Below are 26,501 nucleotides of genomic sequence, written 5' to 3'. Positions count from 1 at the left end.
GTGGGTTTGGTCATACCTTAATAAAATTTTCATTTCCCCCAGAACCAGAAACTGGGGCAGAATTTTAAGGAGGACCCTCAAAATTCTGAATCAAGTCCAGCCAATGCCATCATAAGCCAGAAAGTAAGAAATCGGTTAAGTAACTGGGGCAAAATTTTGAGAAGGATTCTCAAAATTCCGGAGCAGATTCAACAAATTTTGCCGCACGCAGGCGAAAGCCAAGGCCCGATATTGGAACTTTATTGGCTTTATATTCTGCACCCTTTTCTTCAACTGGTATGTCTCTATGTTAAGTTTTGAAATCCAAACCCTATATGTTTCATTCCTGCGCTAGTTCATCAGTTACGAATTCAACTTGCATTTCTGCTTAATTCTTTGCTCAACATGTCTAGACTCTGTCCTATTCAATTTGTGCTTTATATTCTGCACTCTTTCCTGCTTACTTTTTACATAGCATGTTTAATCTTGTTCTAGACATGTCTTGCTTCCTTTATCCCCATGTGAGATTTNACACACACAAAACTCACAATTTTTCTTTGGATGCAGGCACAGCAAACATAGTAAGAGCATCTACGAATGTACACACATCAAAATCACTGCCAATCAGGTCACCGGACACAAATGTCTCTCCAGCTAAGAAATATTCTACTCCTATTTGCTACTTGTTCATTTGCATAAGGCTAAGCCCTGTCTCGCATGAGGCTAAGCCTTGCCTCCCTATTTGCGTAAGGCTAAGCATTGCCTTCCCTGGCATGAGACTAAGCCCTATCTCGATCATTGCATGAGGCTAAGGCCTGCCTCCCTATTTGCATAAGGCTAAGCATTGCCTTCCCTATTTGCATGAGATTAAGCCTTGTCTCGATCGTTGCATAAGGCTAAGCCCTGCCTCCCTATTTGCATAAGGCTAAGCATTACCTTCCCTATTTTCATGAGACTAAGCCCTGTCTCTATCATTGCATAAGGCCAAGCATTGCCTTCCCTATTTGCATGAGACTAAGGCTTGTCTCGATCATTGCATGAGGCTAAGCCTTGCCTCCATATTTGCATAAGGCTAAGCATTGTCTTCCCTTGCATGAGACTAAGCCTTGTTTCGATCCTTGCATGAGGCTAAGCCCTGCCTCCGTATCTGTATAAGGCTAAGTTGCCTTCTCTTTGCATGAGACTAAGCCCTGTCTCGATCGTTGCATAAGGCTAAGCCCTGCCTCCGTATTTGCATAAGGCTAAGCATTGTCTTCCCTATTTTCATGAGACTAAGCCTTGTCTCGATCATTGCATGAGGATAAGCCCTTCCTCCACATTTGCATAAGGCTAAGCATTGCCTTCCCTTGCATGAGACTAAGCCTTGTCTCGATCCTTGCATGAGGCTAAGCCCTGCCTCCATATCTGCATAAGGCTAAGCTTCCTTCTCTTTGCATGAGATTAAGCCTTGTCTCGAATCTCGCATAAGGCTAAGACCTGCCTCCTTATTTGCATAAGGCTAAGCATTGCCTTCTCTTCGCAAGAGACTAAGCGCTGTCTCGCATCTCGCATGAGGCTATGCCTTGCCTCCCTATTTTGCATAAGGCTACGCACTGCCTTCTCACGAGACTAAGCATTGTCTCTCTCTGCATAAGTGTTGCTCCATTCCAAACCTTGCATTATCTTCTTCTCTCGGGGCTAAGCTCTGCCCCCCAAACAAGACTAAGCTTTGTCTTGTTATCATCTTTGGTATAATGTCTCTGCACTTCATGGGCTGATGTATAGCCAACTTGTCCGAAGGCGTCATAGTCCAAAGGCATCATCCTCATAGCCTGAAGACACCATATCATGGCCTGAGGATCTCTCAATACTGCACATCATTATTCAAAGGCGTCATGGTTCATAGGCATCATTCTCATAGCCCGAGGAAATCATTTCATGGCCTGCGAATCCCTTATCTCGTTGTTCATGGCCCAGGACGTCATGGTCTAAGGACGTCATCTTCACGGTCCAAAGACAACCTTTCATGGTCCAAAGGGAATTTGTATCATGATTAAATTCTCGCAGTAATCTATATACTTGCATGCATTGTATCTTAAGTTTTGCAGGTAATCCAGGAGGTAACCGTTCTTCAAACAGGAGCAACCTTCGCTCCGACTTCCATTCATACCCTTCCGGTCTCCATTTGTGCCTTACCATTATTTCAAACGTAATCTACCCCATCAATTACCCACCATTCCAATATTTGCCCTATGATACATCCGTTACACTTCAGATTCGTCTTCATAACTCGGCATAAACCATATGATACTATCCTCCACAAAGAAGGAGTCTTTCCGGAACTTGCTACCATTCCTATAACAACACCATCGGCCTCATTCACCATTGGCTCAAGAACTACACATGGCCTGGTTCCTGTAAAACCAGGGATATGTAGGCAGCTCAAAGACCGGGGTGCTGCCTATATTTTTCAAAACGTCCCATTCGGTCAAAATCGATCATCATTTTTTTACCCGAAAACTCTTTCATCCTTCTCGGGTAAAGAGGGGCAGCTGTTGATACCCAATTTTTTCCTCATATATTTTGAAATATGTATACACACTTTCAAAATATTGCACATGCATTTACAAACATGCACATGTGTTTTTACAGTTTTTCTATAATTTTTAAAGGCCTTAAGTTAATTTATTTCTGCATTTTAAATTATATAAATTTTCAAATATTATCCCTCATATTACTTTATGATGATTTAATCATCTAAATTCATCATTTATGCCCATATAAGTGTTCAAATATTTTAATTGCATTTTTTATAGTTACATTTGCATTTTTAAGACTATAATTGCATATTTTGCAATAATAGCCCATATATATATGCATAATTACCTTATCTAAACAAAAAAATGACTTTTTATATTTTTGTAATGCTAAGTAATTATTTTAAATTATTTTCATACATAAATCATATTTTTATCATTTATAAATTGTTTTATAAGATTATTTTTATTAAATTAATTGGGTATTTAACTAATAGCCCCTTTGACTATATCTAAATTCGGACCCCAGCCCAATTCCAATTCAAACCCCAGCCCACTTAAACCTAACCCAAACTATAGCCCAATATCCACCTAACTCGCCCCAGCCCGGAACCAATCTTGGCCGTTGATATCAATAGATCAACGGTCCAGAACAAACCTTCCTTTTTTATCTAACCTAACCCCCCAAACCCTAAGTCATTTCCTAAGAACCGTCGCCCCCAAATGCTCTCGTTTCTCTCTTCTCTCTCAAACACCCCACACACTATAGCGTCGTCACCCCGAAACCCCCCAAACCCCTTCGATCCCTGACCAGATATGGGATTATCTGGTGATTTGCTACCCTATCTAGCCTACTACCTCTACTGGTTGTTCGATTTTTGTTGTTATCTGAGGGAATCTCGAAGAGATTTGACTCAGAGTAGACCTGGACTCTTTGTTTTCTCTCTCTACTGATTCTTTCATGACTATATTCCAGTCTTTAGTTTGTTTAGTTATTTCATTGTTCACTTCAATATTTGCCCGTTATTCCTTGAGTAATTTATTGATTATCTGACTGTCTAGGGTTCGAAATTGCTTTGTTTTGCTGAGATGGTTACATCCTGTAATTTTTGCCTACTTTCCTTATTTTGGGACTCCTAATTGACACTATTTGCCTTAATTGCTCTTACTAAGCTTAATTTAGGGGAGTTGATTGTTTTACCAACCCCAGATGGTCACTAATTTACCTATTTACCTTATTTGTGTGACTAATTGTCCTTGCTACTGGCCGGAATTTTGGTGTTCGGACTCTAGTTGATTACTACCTTATTTGGACCTCAATTCCGTGTTTAACTCCATGATTCTGCCTATTGATTGGTCCTGTTAAGCCTAATTGACTGACTGGTTGTTCTCTTTGCCTTATTTGTGAACTCTTAACCGCCTTTACCTTATTTGCTTTGCTCTACTCAATGCTATATAAGCCTCACTTTGTTTTTAAACACACACGCACACATACATAGAGAAACACACAAAAGTTCTTGCTCTTATTCACACACATTCTCCATCACAATCTACATATTCCTTGTTTGTTGCACCGTCTAGCCGGCTGAAAGACAAGGCTAGACCCTTGGATCCTGTTTGCTTCACTTTCCTATTGCTATCTCTTAACTTGTATGTCTCCACTTCTGCTACCATTCAAACTTCTACGTAATTAACTCTGTGTGCTCCCTGCTTTCAGCATATCTACTTCTATGTGATTGAATCTGTGTGCTCCCTGTTATCAGCATGCCTACTTCTATCTAATTAGATCCATGTGTTTCATGTTCATTGATCCTAATCAGCATGTCTACATTACTTGCTTCTATGTAATTAGACCCGTGTCTACTTGTTTCTCAACTAGCATGCTTTCTATCCAGTTTTAAGTGTTCACCCCCTAGCAGGTTCCTGATTAGTTCACGATTTCTATGCCTCCAACTTCAGCTACCTTTCTGCATGACTGTCTGAATGGTAATCTGATCCCAGCCTGCTGTTCTTTGTTTAAATACATGTCCATATGCCCATCTAATAGTAATTAATGAACTAAGTCGAATCTAGGCAATGTGAAACTTTACTTGAAGTGGTTGTGATCTTGTTTCTATCTACTGTTTGATTGCTGGAATCTTTGTTTGAATTCCAAGTGTTGAAATGAATCTGTTTATTCCTATTTACCCCAGCAAATCCAAACTATTTTCTTAACACTACTTCCTATTTTCAACTCCTACTCTTAAAATATCTAGGGTCTTGCCCCTCCAGTGTGAGCACTGCCTAGGAGTTCATGAGACTCCTCTGAACTCTGACACACTAGGGTTGGCTTTCCCAAAACTTGCTCACAAAACTGCTTCTTTAAAAGGTTTTGGGGTGTGAGCATTTCCCGGGGTCCCTGAGGCCCTTGGGAACTTTGACGCACCAGCAGGCCATTGGGTGTACTATGAGAATATTGGCATGTTTCAGACTTGGTTGAAGGTCTGGCTTCCAAGTTTACTTTTGGGCCTATCTAGGCTCCCTATAGTATAGCAATTTCATTCTGTAATTCATTTATATTTGGTTTGTAATAATAATTCCTTGTAAAACAGATATTGGGGTTATTAGTAAAACTGGGAGGGATTCTTATATATGTCTTTGTTGGGAACGGGTAGAAATCATGTCTATTGGTTACTGCGATGTTAGTTTACTTATGTTCATTTAGAACCATGCCTTTAGGACTCGTCTAATTCCTTAAATCCTGAATTTTCCTCCTTCGCATCATTAGAAAACCTACTTCTAAGTCGTTTCTCAATTTTGCATCGATAATCATGTCTTCAAAACCTTCGTGTATGCATTAGAAATCATGTTTCTAGGAATTTCCTTGTTGAGTCCGCTTGGCAATTGATTGATGCTTTACTCGCCTAGAAATCATGCCTATAAGATTTCAAAATTTATTTCTGCACCTAGATATCATGCTCATAGAGACAAACACGTAAAATCAGCTTTGTAATGCTTGTGATTGTTTTCAGCATATAGACAGCATGCTTATAGGGTCTAAGCGGATAAACCTGCCTATTTAAACTAATTACTAGTTTACAATACGATTAGATACCATGCCTATAGGATCCTGCCGGTTATCGCCTAGGCAAGCCTGTAGGATAATTAAAACCTTGAAATTGCCAAAAACTGTGTTTGTTTGACTGCTCATAAATTGCCCAGATTCAATAAGTAATAAAATCAATAGGCAAACTAATTAAGTTACTGCCTCGCCTTAATGTAACTGCTTAATATTTTGTGCTCATCTAGATCTCTTGCTATAGGACTTTGAATCGTTCAAAAACTGTTTGTTTAAGGCGTGCATTTGTTTTGCTTATTTGTGGAGGTAAATGTGAGCCCTCTTAATTGCATCTTTATTTGGTAGTCCTATTTGGATTTTTTCTTGTCGCTTAGTTTTCTCCTTTTAAAACAACATAAGTGAGTCTAGAACTTCCTTAAATAGAGGTCCTAAACACCTCCAGGGCCACAGGCAAGAGGTGGGTAATGCACGCATATGGCACGTATTGGATGTTATTAGAACGCTTAGGTAATAAACAAAGGGGAAGGGTAATTGGGTAGTAAAAGGAGATGATGACATGTGCACTAATGCTATGTGTAGCACCCTAACTTGGGGACGATTACCAAGTATTGCACAGAAGTGATCCTATAGGCTAAAAAACCTAGGACCCCCTTTTTACTCCTTGTTTTAGAAATAATCTCTATTTGTTTAAATTGCTTTGTTTGTTTTTAAGACTAATTCACCTAATTCGAGTTTGGACGGGACCCATCGTTGTGGACCTCGAGGGGTGCCTAACACCTTCCCCTCAAGGTTATTTTGAGCCCTTACCCAATCTCTGGTAATGCAAACCGGTTTATGAGTTATTTGCTTTAGGTGCCCTAACGCACCTTAAATCCATTAGGTGACGACTCTTCAAATTCCATACCCAATTCCCAAAAGGAAAAGGAGTTGTCCCAGAATGTCGAAACCTAGACTCCGCGAGGAAAAAGGGGTCACGACACCAGTTATCAGAAACACTGCAAAACCGACCCCATTGGTCTCAACTACACCCATGTTCCGCAACACCTCATGGTAGTGGTCTAGATAATCATGTGGTTCCTCAAAAGGTGCATCACTGAAATGAATACGGAAGAGCTTGGTAAACTTATCCAACCCTAACAAAGCCTCAGTAGACATGGCGCGCCTATCACCGGCATGTGCCGCAACAACTGGCAAAACACACCAACTAGCAGTGCTGCTAGAGTCTGATACTGGGGAGCCACTTGCTCCAAGATGTGAGTAGCGGGAGTCTGTGCTCCTCCCCCAACCCGAGAAATGGCCGGTTCCACCGGGAATGCACCGATCTAGGACACACTCTCCTTAAGGCCCATCAAACGGACCAGAGCGACCTGTAGCACTAGAGTGGCTATGAACCCCTCAGGGACCTGAGCTGCTCCGACGGGTACAGTCTGAGCTGGAACCTCCTCCTCATGATCAATCAGAGGCTCCACTGTGGGTGCTGCTGCTCGAGCTCTAAGCTGAGCTCTACCTCTAGCTCGGTGTCAGCCTCGACCTCTACCCCTGGCCGTAGCTGCCACAGGGGGCTCTAGCTCCTGTCCAGCTACAAATGCTGTGTGTGTTCTTGCCATCTGCGAGAGAACAAGAATAGAAGGGTTCAATCATCAATGATAGAATAAAAATCGCACGATAGAGAAGGATAGAAGTGAAATTGTTCCTAAAGTCCATAGCCTATGGAAGATAAGTATAGACGTCTCCATTCCGATCCTCCAGACTCCACTAAGCTGGCTCGTGACTCGTGAGGCCTAGGTAATCTAGTGCTCTGATACCGACTTGTCACAACCCAGAATTTCCACCCTCGAGACCGTGATGGTGCCTAACATTTTACTTGTTAGGCAAGCCAACGTTAGAAAAAGTTTCTAGCCATTTTTAACAAAATCCAATATGATACCAATAGACTAAATAAACTGAAATAAAACTGAAATAGAGCGAATAAGCCAAAATATCAGTGTTATCTAGATACAATCCCAGAACTGGTGTCACAAGTATACGAGGGACTAGAATAATACAAATAATAGTCTGAATAAAAGGAAACTGACTCAAATGAAATAATTAGCTAAGATAAGGTAGAAGGGAACTTCAGGGCTGCGAACGCCGAGCAGCTGTACATCAAGTCTCCGTCAGGCAATCAATCCGAGCAATCTACTGACCGCTACTAAAACCGACTTCAAAATCAGCACAAGAAGTGCAGAGTGTAGTATGAGTGCAATCGACTCCATGTACTCTGTAAGTGCCGAGCCTAACCTCGATGAAGTAGTGACGAGGCTAAGGCGGACCACTTACAATAACCTGTATGCAGTATAATAATGATAACAAGAAAGGAACACAATAAAAGTAAATCAGTCAACTTATGAAAATAAACTCAATCCTCGAAATCAGTAAAACCAGAAACATCCGTCCTCAGAATCTCGTACAAAAATACTGAAAGCTAACACAATGTGACAATGAATACAAAACACATAATCCATTGCGGCACGCAACCGGATCCCACCATAAAAATACAATCCTCCCTTATTTCACCATATCAATATCAAAGAACAACATGTAAAATCCATTGCGGCACGCAACCCGATTCCACTATATAATTAGAATCAATATCATAATCCTCCCTTATTTCACCATATCAAAATCACATATAAAATCGGTTGCAGGGTGCAATTCAATCCCACCATATCAATATCAACCCTCCCTTATTCCACCCGTTGCGGCGTGCAACCCGATGCATAAACAAAATCAATAAATATGATCAATTTAACAACTCAATTCACAAGAATCTCTACGATTAAAGAATTATGAAAGCAAAGCCATAAAGGAACCTCGTACCAAATCAAGGAATGCCACAATTAATACAGAGCAACAAGGTAAGACAAATATATGACAGTTAAAGTGTACAAGTAAGTCAATTAAGGCAAGTAGCAATTAATCATGGAAGCATGCAAGAAACGAACGTTTCAATACGAGAATAATAAGTGACAAGTAGCAAGTTAAGATACAAGAAACAATTTAAAGCATGCAACAGTTAAGACATGGAATTATATAATTAATGAAATACGAAAAAGCATGGAAACAATTACTTTGGCGGCGTATATACACTCGTCACCTCGCATATACAATGCTACACATGTAATTCACACAACACATAGTTCAAGGGTTCCTAATTCACTCAAATCAAGGTTAGATCCCATACATACCTTGCTCCGCAAGTAAATCAAAGCTCAACTGGGGCCTTTTCTCTAAAATTTGCCTACGAACCAACCAAATCTAACCAAAATCGACTTAATATCAACAAAGAATGCTAGAGAAATCAATTACAATACATAAAGTTAAGGTCTTTACACTTTCCCCAAAAGTCAAGAAAAGTCAATCCTAGGCCCACTTGGTGAAAACCCGAGATTCGGACCTAAACTCGATTACCCATTCACCTCCAAGCCCGGTTATGGAATTTGTTTCAAAATCTGACCTTAATTTGAGGTCTAAATCACAAATTTATAAAAATCTCTAATTCTACCCAAATCTCTAATTTCTACCATGAAAATCTTAGATTTAATGTTGAAAACATTTGGAAAGTAATGGAAAATTGAAAAGAAATAGATTGAAGTTGATTACCAATATTTTTGGAAAGGAAATCCTCTTAGAAAATCACCTCTAGGGTGTTAAGGATTGAGAGTTAGTGAAAAATGAGCTAAATCCCGCATTCTCAGCTTTTTGTCCAGGCGCAGACATGGGGTTCGCAATTGCGAGCCCCACAGATGCAAGAAAAATATCGCAATTACGCAGAACTCCCATCTCTGCTTTCATCGCAATTGCGATGAATGTTTTGTAATTGCGAACACTGGACAACCGCAAATGCGACCATTTGATCGCAATTGCGAACTATCCCACCCCAGCACCCTTTCGCAAATACGAAGAAATTGTTCGCAAATGTGAACCTGACAGAATTCACCTACTATCGCAAATGCGATCTTAACCTCGCATTTCGAGGTCTGAGGCCTGTGCACAAAACCAGCAAAATTCTAACTCTTTCAAACACTCTGCCACGCGCCCGAAACTCACTCGAGCCCTTGGGGCTCTAAACTAAACATGCACACAAGTGTAATAACATCATTCGAACTTGCCCGCGCAATCAAAACACCAAAATAACACCTAAAATTACGAATCGGACACCAAAACGAATGGAATTTTCAATGAAACTCAAGAACATGCAACTTTACAACCGGACGTCCGAATCACGTCAAATTAACTTCGTTTTGCACCAAATTTGCAGACAAGTCATAAATACTGAAATGAATCTATACCAAGTTCCGGAACCGAAATCCAAATCCGATAGCAATAAAGTCAACCTACGCTCAAACTTAGGAGTTCTTTAAACCTTCAAATTACTAGTTTTCAACGAATCACATTAAATCAAGCTAGGGAGTTCCGAATTTGATTCCGAGCATACGCCCAAGTCCCAAATCACGATACGGACCCACCGAGACCGTTAAAATACCGATCTAGGTCCATTTGCACACAACGTTGACCGTAGTAAATTCAAATGAGTTTTAAGGCAAAATTTTATATTTTCTTTAGTTTTTCACATAAAAAATTTTTGGAAAAAGATGCAAACTGTGCATGCAAATCGAGAAAGACTAAGCGGAGCTATCCGAGGTCTTACAATACAGAAATAAAGAATAAAACTGAAATTGACCTATCGGGACTATCATATATGCATTGTGAGACAAATATTTCCTAGGGCTAGCACACAGATATACCAGATGCTCGTATTAAAACTACACAATCACATGCATTTTGACAATGTCAGTCTCCCAATAAAATGGAAAATAAATAAATAAGAGAACCACGAAATTGAAAGGCCATAAAAAGTTTCCAACTAAAATTAATAAATTTTGGATAATTACTTTACACATAAAACTGGTTGTGATAAAAAAATTCTTTTTTATTTTGTAACTTAAACTGATCTCCTTTAGTTTTTTGTTGTTTAACTTTTCTCCTCTCTAGCTTTGAAACTCTACTCGGTAGATGTTGTCACAATTTTAGTGTATGGCATTTATTATCTGCATTGGTCCAATAAATCTCACGAAATTGTCCAATAACTTTTCTGCTCGTACTAGATGTTGTCATTATCCTTATGGTAAATAATTCAATCTTCAATCAAGTATATCATTCAGCTTTCTTGGAGCATGAAAGTCAACAGTTAATATTATACTAATTTTATAATATATATATATATATACACACACACATATTTGTTACCACGAAATATATTGGCAGCACCGATCATTTGATTGGGCTGAAATTTGGAATGGATGCACTTGACGATATGAATCATTTGAAAAATAAACGTATCAATTCGGATTGGCTCTGGTTCGTTTAGAAAATGTGGTTCGGGGGACTATATGTGGAGCAATTCGGCATAAATTGATACCGACACCTCAGAATTTGGTAACCTCAACTCCATTAACAACTACTTATGAATCCTTTTTCGGTTTACGCCCATTATCTCAAGTTTTGTATCGAACTAATCCATTGACACAAATAGTTCATGGGAGAAAATTAAGTTATTTGGGCCATGAAGGACTGACAGGGCACACTGCTAGTTTTCGGATACGAGATATCCATCCTAGTCATAATCTTCCCTATAAATCTGTCTATGCTTGGGCGATGCCATCGTCAAGCCTAAAAGCACGCATATGATGTGAACTTGTATTCTATAAAGCAATTCACTTTACTCGACCATTTTAAGTGGGATTCGTATGAGGTCCCATGCACACTGTATTTTTCGAAGCTTGATGTAAAGCCCCGCAAAATTTTGTAAGATTTTAAGATGTCACGATCCAAATCCCATAATAGGTCGTGATGGCGCCCAACAATATTGTTGGGCAAGCCAACAGGCGTAACTCCAACTTAATTACCTTTTTTTAGCCTTTAAAATTAGAAATTCCATAATATACTTAGAATTAAATCCAGAACCTATGGAAACATACGTATTTTTTACCAAAATATCGATTATGAATAATACATAAAACGAAGTGATAATAATAACAAGTACAACTGTGAACATTGACGAGCGAAAAATACAACACGAAATTGATGCTCGCTAGCCAAAGATAGTATAATAAAATTATCCTCTCCACTAGGATTGGATTTAAACATTGCTCGAATAATTTCTGGTTTAACAACTATTCAGGATGATGAAAACTTGATTGGAATGATTACACACTACGATTAACTACTAAAGCAAAGCAATTGACGATGATTGCAACAACTAGAGATTAACAAAGAGTGTTTCTTATCAATATGAGGAATAAGGGTCATGACAGGATAGGTGCAAGATAGCTATTTGGGATCTAACTCTAGTTCAATTCACTCTAATGTTCTAAGGATTGTCACAAATTCAGTCAATGATTAGTTCAAACGTGTAGTCAAGACTGCTCTCTCGGCTATATCTTAACTGAACGAGGTGAACTAATATAAGCACTGTAAAAATATGCAAGCATGCATTTATAGATTAGTCTTCAAGAAAACGTCCCTCGAATATTCCTCTAACTTGATTTAATCAACAATTCAACAAGCTCTTTCGATTACTTAAGAGAATAACTGAGTTAAACCAAATCAAATAATACAACGATAATCACCACAATATTCCTCTTTCGATAAAATAAATCGGTGAATAAAGTTGCAACAATTCAAAGCTCCATAAATGAATTCAAGCAAGGAACCAGAGTTAAAATCCATAATATCAAATAAAAATACCATATCCGTCAAACCCTAAGGAAAACTACTCCATAATCATGAAGGAAGTTATCATAAATATAATTAAAGAGTAAGAAAACATCAATCTAACGTTACAATCCAAACTTATGTATTGAATTGATGGAAAGATGATGAAATCCCGTGTCTTGTAGCCTCCTATGCTCTCCCAAAGCCTCCGAGGTCAAAAGTCCTCTAAAATTCGTATTTTTGATGTATTTATACCATATAGGAATGGGCCCGGAGGAAATCATCCTTTCCAAGCCGAAGTGGAAAAAGTTGGGCGAGAAAATACACAACCGCGGCACATCGGACGGCGCACTATGCACCACGTTAGTGGGAAAGTTCAGAGGCCTATTTTCTTCACTTTGCAAGGATTTTCCACTAGCGCCCCGCTATGCATGGCACAGTGCAGTAGTGCAATTTTCTCAGAGTAATTTTGTTTTCTCACTTTTTGATATCTAGACTTGGTCCTCAACCCACGAACGTGATCCCGTCTTAATTTCGTGGGCGTTTACTCAGACTTCAAAGCTCCAACTTGTTCAAATTATCTCCAAATTATCTTAATAGCTCGGAATCACTTCTTGCAAGGCATAAAACACATAATAAGTGCAATACACTAACATTTAATGTCAAACACAAGTAAAATGCAGTGCAAACTACGACTAAAACACGAGTTTCGAGCCTACCATCAACACTCAATACTTAAACCATTTCTCGTCCTCGAGCAATCAAACTGCACTTCACATAGAGATGGCCTTCTTATCAGACAACTTCCCTAACGCATCATGCCAAGAATATTTAAAGCAGACTAAGCACCCTATCATAACATACTATTCTCAAGACTCGACTCAAAAACACCACATATTTTTCAAAAACCCGCTCACTTACTCTAACACAGAGGCCAAAAACATTATCTTTTCTTCGCAAATCATGTGCCCTCACACCTAAGATAGAGAGTAGTTACACACACAATAAAAATCAAGAACAAATAGGAACACAAGATAGAAAGAATTAACTCACTCTCAAAAATAAAACTCATGTGCCACAGAGAATGTACCAAAGGCTTGCCCGTAGTGTATTACTCTACTAATTGAGTTCATTCAGTCAAGGATCAAGTAGGACTTTATTTGGTTGTATGTAGGCTACGGGACGGGTAGGATAGATTTTGATATAGTGACTACACCTCCCTGAGCACTTTATACATGCAATTTCATATTTTAAACCCCACACTTGTGTTGAACCAAACCCCAACCTTTATACATAATAGCATCAACCTCCCAATATCTTTAAGCACAAATAAGATGAGAACTACCACTCGCATGGAATCCATTATTTTTTTTCTAAGTTCTGAATTTATTTAAGCACAATCACTCTTTTTTTTTCCTTTCAATTCCCTACAAGTGGCTCTCTCAATTTATTCAAATAATGCACCTTTCTCCTTTTTCAACAGTTCCACTCAAAAATCGACCATACCTCAACTTTAGCTTTCACATGCTCATAACAATTTCAAGTGATCAAGAGAGGTAAAAGGTTCAAACGGATAGTCAATTCAAACAAAATGGCTCACACTGCAGTATGGTTGGCAAAGAAGTAGGATTACAGGCTCAAAGGGGCTAACTAGGATACATAACAATTCGGCAGGTCACAGACATATAATTGGCTCAACAAAGAAATGCCTATATCACTTCCTAGACTTAACAAGACTGTTATTTCGCTTTGCAAACACACAGGGCAAGTTCTAGAAATCAACTGACATATACAAAATATCACAACAACCTCACACACACATTGGCACATAACTCACTCAGGATCAGATCTATCCCGACTCTTTAGTCAAAGCAGTTAAGCAAGGTAAAAATCAAACAATTTAAGTCACTATAATACATGAGTCAAGAACTGAGCCTAGGCGTCACAACTAAGGCACTCACTACTCTCAAGGCAGAATAACGTCCAAAAAAATTCATCTGTTTTTAATGCATAGCACAAGACTTCACTATTCCTAATAAAAGAAAAACTAACTAGACCTGTTTCAAGCAAAACCATTGAAAAAGAACCGCGGCACAAGAAAAAACTAAGGGAGAATTGTTACACTACCTAGAAAAAATAAAATACTTTTTCCTCGACTTTGATCCCTCAAGAATACAGTCGAGGAAATCCATCATGGGGAAAAGTCAATTTTTTTTTCAAAATAATCAAAAGAAACAAAAACAAACACACATGTACATATTTACATCATCCCCACCCCGCACTTTAAATTGTGTCATGTTCCCATGCCACACAAATAAAAAGCAAGAGATAAAGAAAACTCCCATGAATTTTTTTCGTTTCTGAGAACTTATGAACTCTATCCCTAATTCTGAATTCATTTCTCATTTTCGCTCATTGGGATTCTTTATGGAGCTAATCGGGCCAAAGTCCTCTAAGGATATCTGTAAGCCCCGCTCTTTTCTTTCTTTCTTGGCCTCATTTTGAGTAGTGGATTATTTTTGTAGGATCATCCTCAACTTGTTTCTACATTCTTTCATACGATCAATCCATGCATATTCTTGTAAATCCCCAAAAATAAAATCCACATGATCAAGGTTAGAATAAGAAAACAAAAAAGAAAGGTCATGTGAATATTCCTATGGTATGTCCAAGACCATTTGTTCCTCATTCTCTTCTACTAAATGTGGGAAGGTGAGTGGGGATTTGAACTCTTCTTTTATTGCTTCACAATCAACCAACGCCTCATTTTCAATCATCCCAGTTGAATGAGAGTCCTCTTATAGAACGGAAAACACTCTCTATAGATGTTCATCCTCTCGGGTAGGCTCATTCTCACAGGGTATCTCCTTCATATATTCACCATTATAATGCAATGAGCTTTCTGAAAGTATACTTACTAATTGATGGCTTGCATCATTAGGTTCTTAATGGCTTTATCATTTTGTATAAATCTTTCTTCAATACTATTCATGAACTTATACATAAGCTCTTCTAAACTACCATTCTCCTCTTGAGGTGGTTGTCTCACTTCGCTCTCATTCCAGTCATTATTTGGTTATTCGTTCCATTCATAGTTAAAATTGTGCCCATATAAAACCTCATACTTGTACGGTCTAGAAATAGAGTGAGACTCTTCAAAAAAGGAATACTTACCTGCTTGAAAATCAACCCATTAGATCATTTCCACCACATTTAAAACAAATAGCAGACGTGTGATAATGTTCAGCTGCTAACTCTTCAATCGTTTGCTTAGGCTGGTTGTGCTCCATCTTCATAGCATTTAGAGTTCAATATCAGGAATATTTTCTTCAAGTTTTCTCGATAGCACTTGCAGGTACTACAAAAGAAATCTTGAAGACAAGTTAACTAAACAAAAATAAAAATAAAAGAAATAAATAAAAGCTAATTCCAGAATTAACACCAAAAATTATTTTGAACACTATTGATTGCCAATCCCAGGCAACGACACCAAAATTTGACGAGCGCAATACACAACACGAAATTGATGCTCGCTAGCCAAAGATAGTATAGTAAAATTATCGTTTCCACAGGGACTGGAGTAAAATAATGCTCGAGTAATTTCTGGTTTAACAACTATTCAGGATGATCAAAACGTGATTGGAATGATTACAAACTACGATTAACTACAAAAGTAAAGCAATTAACGATGGTTACAACAGCTAGAGATTAACAAAGTAGGTTTCTTATCAATGTGAGGAATAAGGGCCATGACAGGATAGGTGCAAGATACCTATTTGGGATCTAACTCTAGTTAAATTCACTCTAATGTTCTAATGATTCTCACGAATTCACTCGATAATTAGTTCAAACGTGTAGTCAAGACTACTCTCTCTGTTAAATCTTAACTCAACGAGGTGAACTAATGTAAGCACTGTGAAAATATGCAAGCATGGTTAATGGATTAGTCTTCAGGAAAACGTCTCTCGAATATTCTACTAACTCGATTTAATACACAATTCAAGAAGCTCTTTCGATTACATAAGAGAATCACTGAGTTAAATCAAACCAAATAATGCAAATATAATCACCAAAATATTCATCTTTCGATTAAATAAACCGGTGAATAAAGTTTCAACAATTCAAAGCTCCATAAATGAATTCAATCAAGGAACTAGAGTTAAAATTCACAAATATCAAATCAAAACACCATATCCATCAACCCCTAAGGGAAACTACTCCACAATCATGAAGGAAGTTATCATAAATATAACTAAAGAGTAATAAAACACCAATCTAATGTTACAATCCAAACTCCCATATTGAATTGATGGAAAGATGATGAAATCCCGTGTCTTGTAGCCTCCAATGCTCTCCCAAAGCTTCCAGGTCAAAAGTCCTCTAAAATTTGTGTTTTTGATGTATTTATACCATTAGGAATGGGCCCGGACGAAACCATCATTTCCGACCCGAAGTGGAAAAAGTTGGGCGAGAAAATACACTACCACGGCATATCGGTCGGCGCACCGGGCGGCGCACTATGCGCCACATTAGTGGGAAAGTTCATAGGCCTACTTTGTTCACTCTGCAGGAATTTTGTACTAGCGCCCCGCTCCCAGCTTTGCATGGTGCGGCACGGTAGTGCAATTTTCTCAGAGTAATTTTGTTTTCTCACCTTTTGACATCCAGACTTGGTCTTCGACCCCCTAACGTGATCCCGACTTAATTTCTTGGACTTTTACTCAGACTTCAAAGATCCAACTTGTTCAAATTAGCTCCAAATCATCTTAATAGTACAAAATCACTTCCAACAAGGCATAAAACACATAATAAGTGCAATACACTAAAATTTAAGATCAAACACAAGTAAAATGCAATAATTGGAGTTCAAACTATGACTAAAATACGGGTTTTAGCCTACCATCAAACATCCACTAGAAATTTCCAAAATCCGGTATCACAAGTGCATGAGCATCTACCAGAATATGCAATACTATTATGACAGTTGTTTGGAATAGGGAATAGACAAAATACATTAAGTGGATAGATATGGGACTCCGTGTGCGAAACCAAAAGGTTTCGTTGTTGACAACAAAAAGAGTCTTGAATATAAGTTCAAATGCAAATAAAGAACGACAATCAGAATTAGGATCTCAATTGCAAGAACAAGTGCAGCAAGTGCCACAGAATTCCATCTCTTCAGCAGCACAAGGAGTACATGAACAAGTGCAACAAGCAAATATGGATTCCATGACTCCTGCATCACAGGGAATTCATGAACGATCTGATGATTCTACCCATCATGAAGCAATTGAACAATTTGATGAACAAGGCAAATATATATAAATTTTGATCATAAAAATAACTAACAATAGTGATTGATGCTTATTTTTGCTTTGTACTATTATTGCAGGCCCCTCCTCGCCAAAAAGAAAAAGAGGGCGTACTCAATGCCAAGGGTTCATGTAAGGAAGGAGCGTAAAAGAGTCATTCTAAATGAGTATAATCAACCCATTGGTCCTACTGACGAAGTTGTAAAAGAGTTGGGTAGCTTCCTCGGCACATTGGGAAGGAATGGGACTTTTTGTCCTCTTAATGTATTTAAATGGAGAAAACTAGACGCAAAAGAGGATATATGGAAACATATCAAGGTATGAAGTTTCCAATGTTCAATAAACGTGGATGATATTTCTTATTTCTTACACTAATCCAATTGCACTAAATATGTAGGAAAAATATGACATTCCTGACGAGGCGAAACCATGGGTTTTTCAATCAATTTGTACTACTTGGAGAAAGTATAAAAATCAATTGAAGATAAACCACTTTAAAGCCTATGAGAATGATGAGCTTCGAATGGAGAACAGGCCAGTAGATGTTTCGGAATCTCACTTTAAGGATCTTCTTAAATATTAGAACTCCTCTCCTCACAAGGTAATTACATCAATTCTTTATGTGACCTATTCTCTGCTTGTTTCTTGTTTTACTTTATGTGAAGGAATGTAGATTGGCACTCCATCTAAAGCTATAGTGTGCATGCATATTTTAAAAATACCATGAGAATCAAAATAAGTTGCTATTTAGTTGACTCATGTATTTGCAGAAAATGTCCGAAACCAATACTGAGAATGAAAATAAGTTGAAGTGTCCACACACCGCTGGCAGAACACCGTTTGCTCTAATTCGCGAGGTTTGATATTTTCTCTTTCTTTTTTTTAATAATGAACTTGCTAACTTTACATGGAAAGATTCTTATACTGGTTTTCATGTAACTAGGCAAAAAAGAAGAAGCTCTCTGATACTTCGGATACTCTGTCAAGTAAGGACATCTTTGTGGCTACAAGAAAAAGAAAACTTGACCGAGTATACAAAACCTCATATGACAATACGATTAGTAAAATTGTAAGAAATTTCTTATTTAAAGTTTGTCGTGATTATTTATCTATTCTTAATTAATGATTCAATTTTATTTACTTAAACTCTTTTCTCTCGCATTTGGTTTGTAGGCTGAAATGGAGAGACTACAATCAACTCAAGAAAGTGAAGATGGCAGTCATTCAGCTGACGCTTTTGCATCAGTCATAGGACCCGAACATCCAGGTCGCGTGAGATTGTATGGATGAGGGGTTACCAAGACCGTCTTAAAAGGGAAAATAGGAAATCTTGGATCTTCTTCTGATGCTGCTGATGAGAGGATGCAGCATAAAATGGAGGAAATGGAAGAGAGGATGCAACAAAGAATGCTGGAAAAGTTGAACGAACAAAAGGATGCTATGGAACAATATATTACAATGAACGGCATCGCACGACTTCAGCGTCTGAACCCTATTGCAACTTGATCCTGACATGCTAAGGTTCGTAGAAGCTTCCTCTGCACAACAAGCTGCTGTTCAACTAAACAATCGACCATATGCTGGTAGTAACAATCAAGGTCAGTACTTACCAAATATTATATATCTTCTTCTATTTCTTCTTCTTCTCCTCCTTCCTTGTGCTTCTTCTTCTACCACTTCTCTCTTTCTCTCTCACAAAGTCTCAATAGTTATTTACTTTGCCTATGGCATTCGCAAAGATTACAAAAGTTGCAGAAAGATCTTTGTTTGATTTATATTGAGTTAGAAGTTATCCAAAAAGGAACCAAAACCAAAATGGAAAATTTTGTCTTGCAGTAATAGCTTTTAAATAAATTCTAAGTTCCTATGCTGAAACAAATTGTAGTTGAAAGTCTTAAGATTTCTTTTGCCAAATATACAGTTCTCAAAATTTTCCAGAATATCCAGGTCAGTGAATTTGAATATCATGATTTGGACATTTCCGAAGTCAAAACATTACAGACTCCCGTGATAATGATGGATTACCTCAATCAGAGATAGACCACAAAATCAGAGTGTCAAAAAGATTACCTCAATTTGTTGTGTTGCTCTTTATGTGTTGGCAGTGGTATTTGTTAACTGGTAGTGATATTAAGTTTTTTTGTTTGGCAAGTGTTTGGTTGGACTGCTGTAATTTACTCGTTTATGATGTTTGGTATTAAGTTGCCTCTGTTTGGTAGGTGTTTGGTTGGACTGTTGTAGTTTACTAGTTTTTGTGCTGCTCTTTATGGTTTTTCAATTTTGATTCTTAGGATTGAATTGTTTTCCATCAAAGAGATGATTGGTTTTTATTATGGATATAATCTAGTGAATTGGGTCTCTGTCGGTTGAATTTAGTGCAAAGATTTGAACTTTGGAAGATAATAGTTGGATTTTCTCGTTGATTTTCGATTCTGAGATTATTTAAGAGTTGATTATCATTTTTCTAGGTGAGTTCAGTGCTTTCTTCACTCCACATTAGGAGGTGAATTTTGTACCAAGTTCTGTCTTCAGAACTGAAGAATGAACTCTCTTCATGATCTGCTATATATGATCCTTTTATCTTATTTTAATTTCTTATAGAGATAGTCAGAACTTCTATTCGAATTACTATGTCTGAAACTTGGACAAGAGGTATGCCTTGGACTACAACATGTATGTCTTAATAGAAACAATTGAGGTTGCTAAAATTACCATGAACATTCATCAGAACTGAAGAATGAACTGTCTTTTATTCTTATATATGATGAAATGAAAAGTAAAGAAGATTAGAGTTAATTCATGGCCTAGCTTGTCTAATTTTTTAAATAATTCATGTTTTTGACATTTTTTAGATTATGTTGAATTATATCAAAAAATCCATGTTTGGTTTTGAAACGAGTAGTTCTCGTGAAGAGTAATGGCTTTATTTATCCTCTTTTGTAGGTGGAGTAGATCAAGAAATAGAAGAAGATGATGGAAGTGAAGAACTAGACCTTACTTGAGATGAATTTTGAATTGCTATAGATGAATGTTCTATAGGAATCTTTTGTTATCCATATTTTTGAAACTTACTCTCTTGAAATGTATTAAACTTATGTATTTGGGATAGAACATTTGCTTTATGGATATTAACTATTTGCTTGATGGATAAATTATATTATTAATAGTTTCATTTTATGATTTATTTAAATTTTAGTGTTATTATAATTTATTATATATATAAATATTTATTAATAACAAGTGCTATATTTTTGTTTTAACTGAACTGTTACGATACCCTACCAGAACCGTTGCAACAGGACACAATGACGTTCCATTATAAAATACAAACCGTTGCAATAGATCCTATAAACTGTTCCAAAATGATTTATAAACTGTTCCAAAAAAATAAAACCGTTGTGATAGCTTAAAGAAACCGTTGTTATATCCATGCATAACCGTAACAATAGCTTACATAAGTGTTCCATTAAATAATATGGTAACGGTTAAGAACCGTTGCATACATAATATAGGAACAGTTTTAAACCGTTCCAATTGGAAAAAATAATCGTTCCAACAGAGAAAGGGAAAACCGTTGCGATAGACATATCTATAACCACAGTGATGGAAACGTTGCAAGAACCGTTCCCATAGACCTATTGGCACAGAGGCTGATGGAACGGTCTGTAAACCGTTCCAATATCTCTATGGCAACGGTTATATGGTCTGTGGGAATGGGTTTTCATGCGTTACCGTAAGCCAATTTTTCAGCAGTGTTTGTTCCTTGTAATTGGTACAAGGCTTTCAAAGGTACGTCAAAGATATTTTCCATATCAGTATAGAATTAACTGCCTTAGCGGAAGTTGAATTAGAGTTGATTCTCCTTAAAGCCATTTTGATGTTCGTGAATTTTGGTGATTGAAAAGTTCTGATGAGAGGTAGATATGGCCCTGCCGATCGTGCTAGAATTTGTAGACAATAAATTTGTATCAATAAAATATAATTAAGACCAAAAAATATTGCAACAATCGTAGTATTTGATTTCAACTAATATGAGTGTACAATTCCTAGGAATCCTCTGATTCTTCTTTTCTAAAATAAATTCAAGGACTTTTGAGTTTGATCTTGAATTTATTGCTTGTTTTGAGGAATGATAATTTTCAATTCCACAAGCATGAACTTTGATTTGAACTCGTACTCCTTGAACCTTGATTTATTCTTTGTTCTTAAGCTTGAACTTGATTTCTTGAACTTAAACTTGATAGCTTGAAACTTGAAGCTTGTTGAGAAATTTGCGGTGTCTGATCCATGAGATCTCTCTTGCTTCTTATAATAACTTTTATTCCACTTTTTGAATTATGAAGACCCTCTATTTATAGTTGTGGGAGAGGTGTAACTGTATGATTTGATTGGTTTACTTGAATCATTAACTAATCAAATCGAAGTAGTGACAATGTCGCATTTGATTGGCTAAAACATGTCACATGTACGCGTGGACGTACTTTCATTGGCCTTTGATTTGACTTGACATATCTTGTCTTTTTTTCACAGGTGGCATGACCCTATTGGCTCTTCCATTTGACTTGGCGTGCCACATCATTTGACACGTCGAACCAACTTATACCTCTTAGATAAGATGGCATCTTGGTCTTAATAAAGTGGGCTCATCATTTATAGCGGAATGAAATGGGTTAGCCCAATGTATTGAATATATCCATATTAATTGGATTTAAATAACTGGCGTCAAGAAAATATAATCAAGACAAAAAAATATTGCAACGATTGTAGTATTTGATTTAAGGTAATATGAGTGTACAATCTCTATGAACGCTTTTATTCTTCTTCTAAAATAATTCAAGGACTTTTGAGCTTGATCTTGAATTTATGCTTGTTTCCCCGAACGGTGATTTTGAATTCAACTAGCACGAACTTTGATTTGAACTTGTACTCCTTGAATCTTGATTTGTTCTTCGTTTTGAGCTTGAACTTGATTTCTTGAACTTAAACTTAATTGCTTGAAACTCGAAGCTTGTAGAGAAATTTGTGCATTGATCCACGGACTCTCTCTTGCTTTTTGTTATGACTTCTGGTCCCATTTCTTAGTTATGAAGACTCATATTTTTAGTTGTGGGAAGAGTGTAGTTGTGTGATGTGATTGGTTGACTTGAATCATGGACCAATCAAAGTGAAGTGTTGACAAGGCCCATTTGATTGGCTAAAACATATCATATGTATGCTAGCGTGCTTTCATTAGCTTTGATTTGACTTGGCATACCTTATCCTTTTTGACATGTGGCATGACCATATTGGTTCTTCCATTTGGTTTTTCATGCCACGTCATTTGATAGGTGACAGTTTCTAGGCCAATCAAATGGACTTGCCCAATGCATTTCAATATATCTATATTAATTCGACTTAAGTAATTAATCCACTTATATTAGTTTATAATGTTTTTTTTGGACTAATATACCCCAAAATATTTGATGAATTAATTTCAAAACTTTTATACGCCTACACGTATATAATGGAGTATCAATCACTGTAAAATATTAAATTTAACTTTTTACAGAAAAGATTACGAGAAAGATACGTAATATTAATAATGTTAAATTCTTTGTTCTGTAAAAACGAATTAATAAGAGAACGTATTTACGACAAGCAATACGAGTATAGTGTGAGCCTTAACGTAAGAGAGTTTTTCTTGGATTAAAAAATAAGGACTATTCATCAAAACTTGTTCTCCAAGAATAAAAGGTGCGTAATTGCTTTCTTTTAGGAAAAAAATGTAACTTCTTTTTTTCTTGATACTTCTTCTGTTAAGGCTCGATATATAAGGAATAAGGCATAGATATACACTTCTTTATTATTATTATTATTATTATTATTATTATTATTATTATTATTATTATTATTATTATTGTTATTATTATTATTATTTACAACAATATCAGAATTTCTTGTCTAAATGATTTATGTAAATTGGTGTTTTTGATTATTTGAAAAAAAAGGATATTGCTTGGCGAATCGAAATATATATGATGTCAATCAAAAACGAAAGAATAGGCTACTTTTTTGGTGATATTATCTTCTTTATTCCTCCTGAACTTACCCTTCTTTTTCTTTCCTTAATTAAAACGAGAAGAAAAAAAACTAGGTTTATGTCCTATATAACTTTACCACTAGAAGTTAAGCCGCCACCCTTGAAATCCTAGTCGGTATAAAACTTCCTATGTTTTCCTTTATATTAAGAGGATCGGAGATACACAAAATTTCGATCTAGAATAATTGAGAATATATCCAAGAGAAACCACAGGGTCATACAGCGCCTAAGATTTGAGTTCCGAACCGAATATAATATTTGTCCAAAATTTAGTGATTTTGACATATATATCTACATCCACTAGTCGTGCAAGTAGAATAGAAGAAGATGGAGAAAGTTAAAGAAATCCCATATGAAATTGTGCTTCAAATTCTAACTTATTTACCCACTAAATCTTTGGACAGATTTAAGTGTGTATCGACATCTTGGTCCTCAATGATTTTCCAGCATAGGCCTTACGGCGCATACTCCTAAATGTCTCGTCGGATGATATTTGCGCCCTCCCATCGAATTCAAAGAAAGGCGGCCTCTTTTGCGCGACGATTCGTATACCATTGTGGCTCGAGAATAAAATTCAAGATTTAAATGCGGTGAATGCATCTCTTTTTAATTGAGTTTTACATTTATCATGGTACATAGATTTTATTGGGATCAAATTATAATATTGTGTAACAAACAGCTTATCACCTGAAATAGCATGTCCAAAACTAACATTATTCGTATGTCTGGTTAGACTCATTGCTTATATGTTGATTTTGTTTCTACTTTTCAGGAAACATTTGTTCATCAAGTAAGTTTGCCCTATTTGGATTACGAAAATATTACTCCTGTTGTAAATGGACTTGTTTGCCTTTACATGGACCATAAAGTTTCACTTTTTCATATTTCTACGTGTGAGGTTATGAACCTTCCCTTGTCAAGTTTAAATCTTGAATTAACTCGTAGAATATGGTACGCACTTGGTTTTGATCCTATAGACAACGTCTATAAATTGCTTAAACTCTGCCTCATTCAAAAGCCAGATGAGCCTCACCCCTATCGCTACAGAAATCGCTACGATGAGTATGGATTGGTTTGCGACAATGAGTATGAATTGGTTTGCGAGATCCTCACTCTGGAGACAAGTTTGACCTCGAAATTGAAATGGAGGGAAATAGATGTTTCATATTACTTGTCTAAATTTTCTTGTGTCAAGGGTCAAAGTTACTATGTAAATGGTGTAATCTTTTGGAAGTTTTGTACAGAGAGAACAAGTGACGAGATTGTTGCTTTTGATGTCCACAAAGAAAATTTCACCACTATAGAACTTCCAAGATTGGCCCCAACAAGAAGATTTGGTCAATATGGGGGCAACTTAGCACTATCTTATACACATACTCCATCATATGATCCTTGGATTTTGGACATTTGGGTATTAGAAAATCATGAGAAAACTTTGTGGACAAAGGTTACTATCAACTTACCAAAGGAAGTACAAAAATACTTTGATGAAGCAACACCTATTGGGAATTTTCCTAGTGGTGAGTTGTTACTTCTTTGCTTTGAACGTCAGAAGATGGAGGGCACATTTTTTACTTATGATGCAATCAAGAAAAAATTTACCAAATTGATGATTGAGCTACCAAGATCATTGGCATTGGCACGTCGAACGGGATATCCTGCTCATATGTCTTGTCTTTTCGACAATATCATGTTTAATAATGCTGCACTGGATAATTTATTTTAGGAGATGTATCATGTGCTAGCGATATTGTTTTGATGTTCTTATCAATAAATTTGATGCACTTTTGAAATTATGCATTTGAAATTTTGATATTTATTAGAATTTTATGTATATATATCATATGCGCTCTGAAAAATATTTTGAATTTAATTGAATATACTGAATCGATGCTCCATTCGTCTCTAACGTTGATATTGCGTGCTAAAAACTTATGTTTTACTACTAATATTAGGGGTTGTTTGGTACAATATTGGGATATTTCAAGGGGTGGAATATCCTATGGGATTAGTTATCCAAATTCCACCATTTTAGTGTAAAAGCTATCTCGGGGTTAACTAATACCCCAAACCAAACATGTGATAAAGTTAATACAAAACTTTATCTCGAGATTATTATTCTTATCCATGTACCAAACGACCCCTTAGTACTGATCCTGTTTCATCTTTCCCTTCGTTGTGCCTCTAGGTTTAGTATGTAAATGTATAGGGTTTCTTATTTGTCCTTTATATTTGGTTTTTTCCATCTTAAGGTTTGGGAAATTATTTCAAGAAAATTATAACTATTTATGATGGGACTTTCATCTAAGAGTACGACGGAAATATACCTATTAAGATATTGGGTATGATTTTACCACACATTTTTGGATGAGTTAAATTCTTCTAACATGTTGACCAAAAGCAATATAATTTTTTAAGGGATTGAAGTGCCATTGCTTAGACTAAAATCTATTTTAAACCTCCAATCTTTTATCCTTTCATCCTCCACTAAAATATTAACCTTCTCATCCCCACCCCCATTCTTTCTATTCATGTTTTAGGAATTTCACATGAAAAATCAGTCTACTCTTTATTTATTCATTTTTTATATTGCAGTGTGTGTTAAAATACTTTATCGTATGGTGTTCTCTCATTGAAATTCCTAATCAAGTTGTCGAGAGAAATTATATCTCTTCAAAGCTTTGATGAGTATCTTGTTCCACTTAAAGAGGTGAGTTGATAATTCCCCTTTTCTTTTTCCTTCCCCGTTCAGCCATTTTCCTATAGGGTTTTCATGCTGTCCTTCGATTGCCTTTTACCAA

At 36.7% G+C, this 26,501-nt stretch overlaps 1 protein-coding gene across 1 annotated transcript; it reads left to right on the top strand.

The window, feature by feature from the left end:
- Positions 23,908-25,479, top strand: LOC109235007 (F-box protein At4g19940-like). Its single transcript, XM_019401027.1, has 2 exons — positions 23,908-24,290; positions 24,473-25,479. Exon 2 carries the CDS (start codon positions 24,557-24,559, stop codon positions 25,424-25,426), a length of 870 nt encoding a protein of 289 aa, XP_019256572.1. The 5' UTR covers positions 23,908-24,290; positions 24,473-24,556; the 3' UTR covers positions 25,427-25,479.

The sequence above is a fragment of the Nicotiana attenuata genome, chromosome 11 (assembly GCF_001879085.1).
Source record: "Nicotiana attenuata strain UT chromosome 11, NIATTr2, whole genome shotgun sequence".
NCBI classification, from domain to species: Eukaryota; Viridiplantae; Streptophyta; class Magnoliopsida; order Solanales; family Solanaceae; genus Nicotiana; species Nicotiana attenuata.
This window is presented reverse-complemented; position numbering and strand designations above follow the sequence as displayed.

Bases quoted from the DNA above. Each gene is read 5' to 3' on its own strand.
- LOC109235007 (XM_019401027.1), top strand. From the start codon at position 24,557: ATGGACCATAAAGTTTCACTTTTTCATATTTCTACGTGTGAGGTTATG.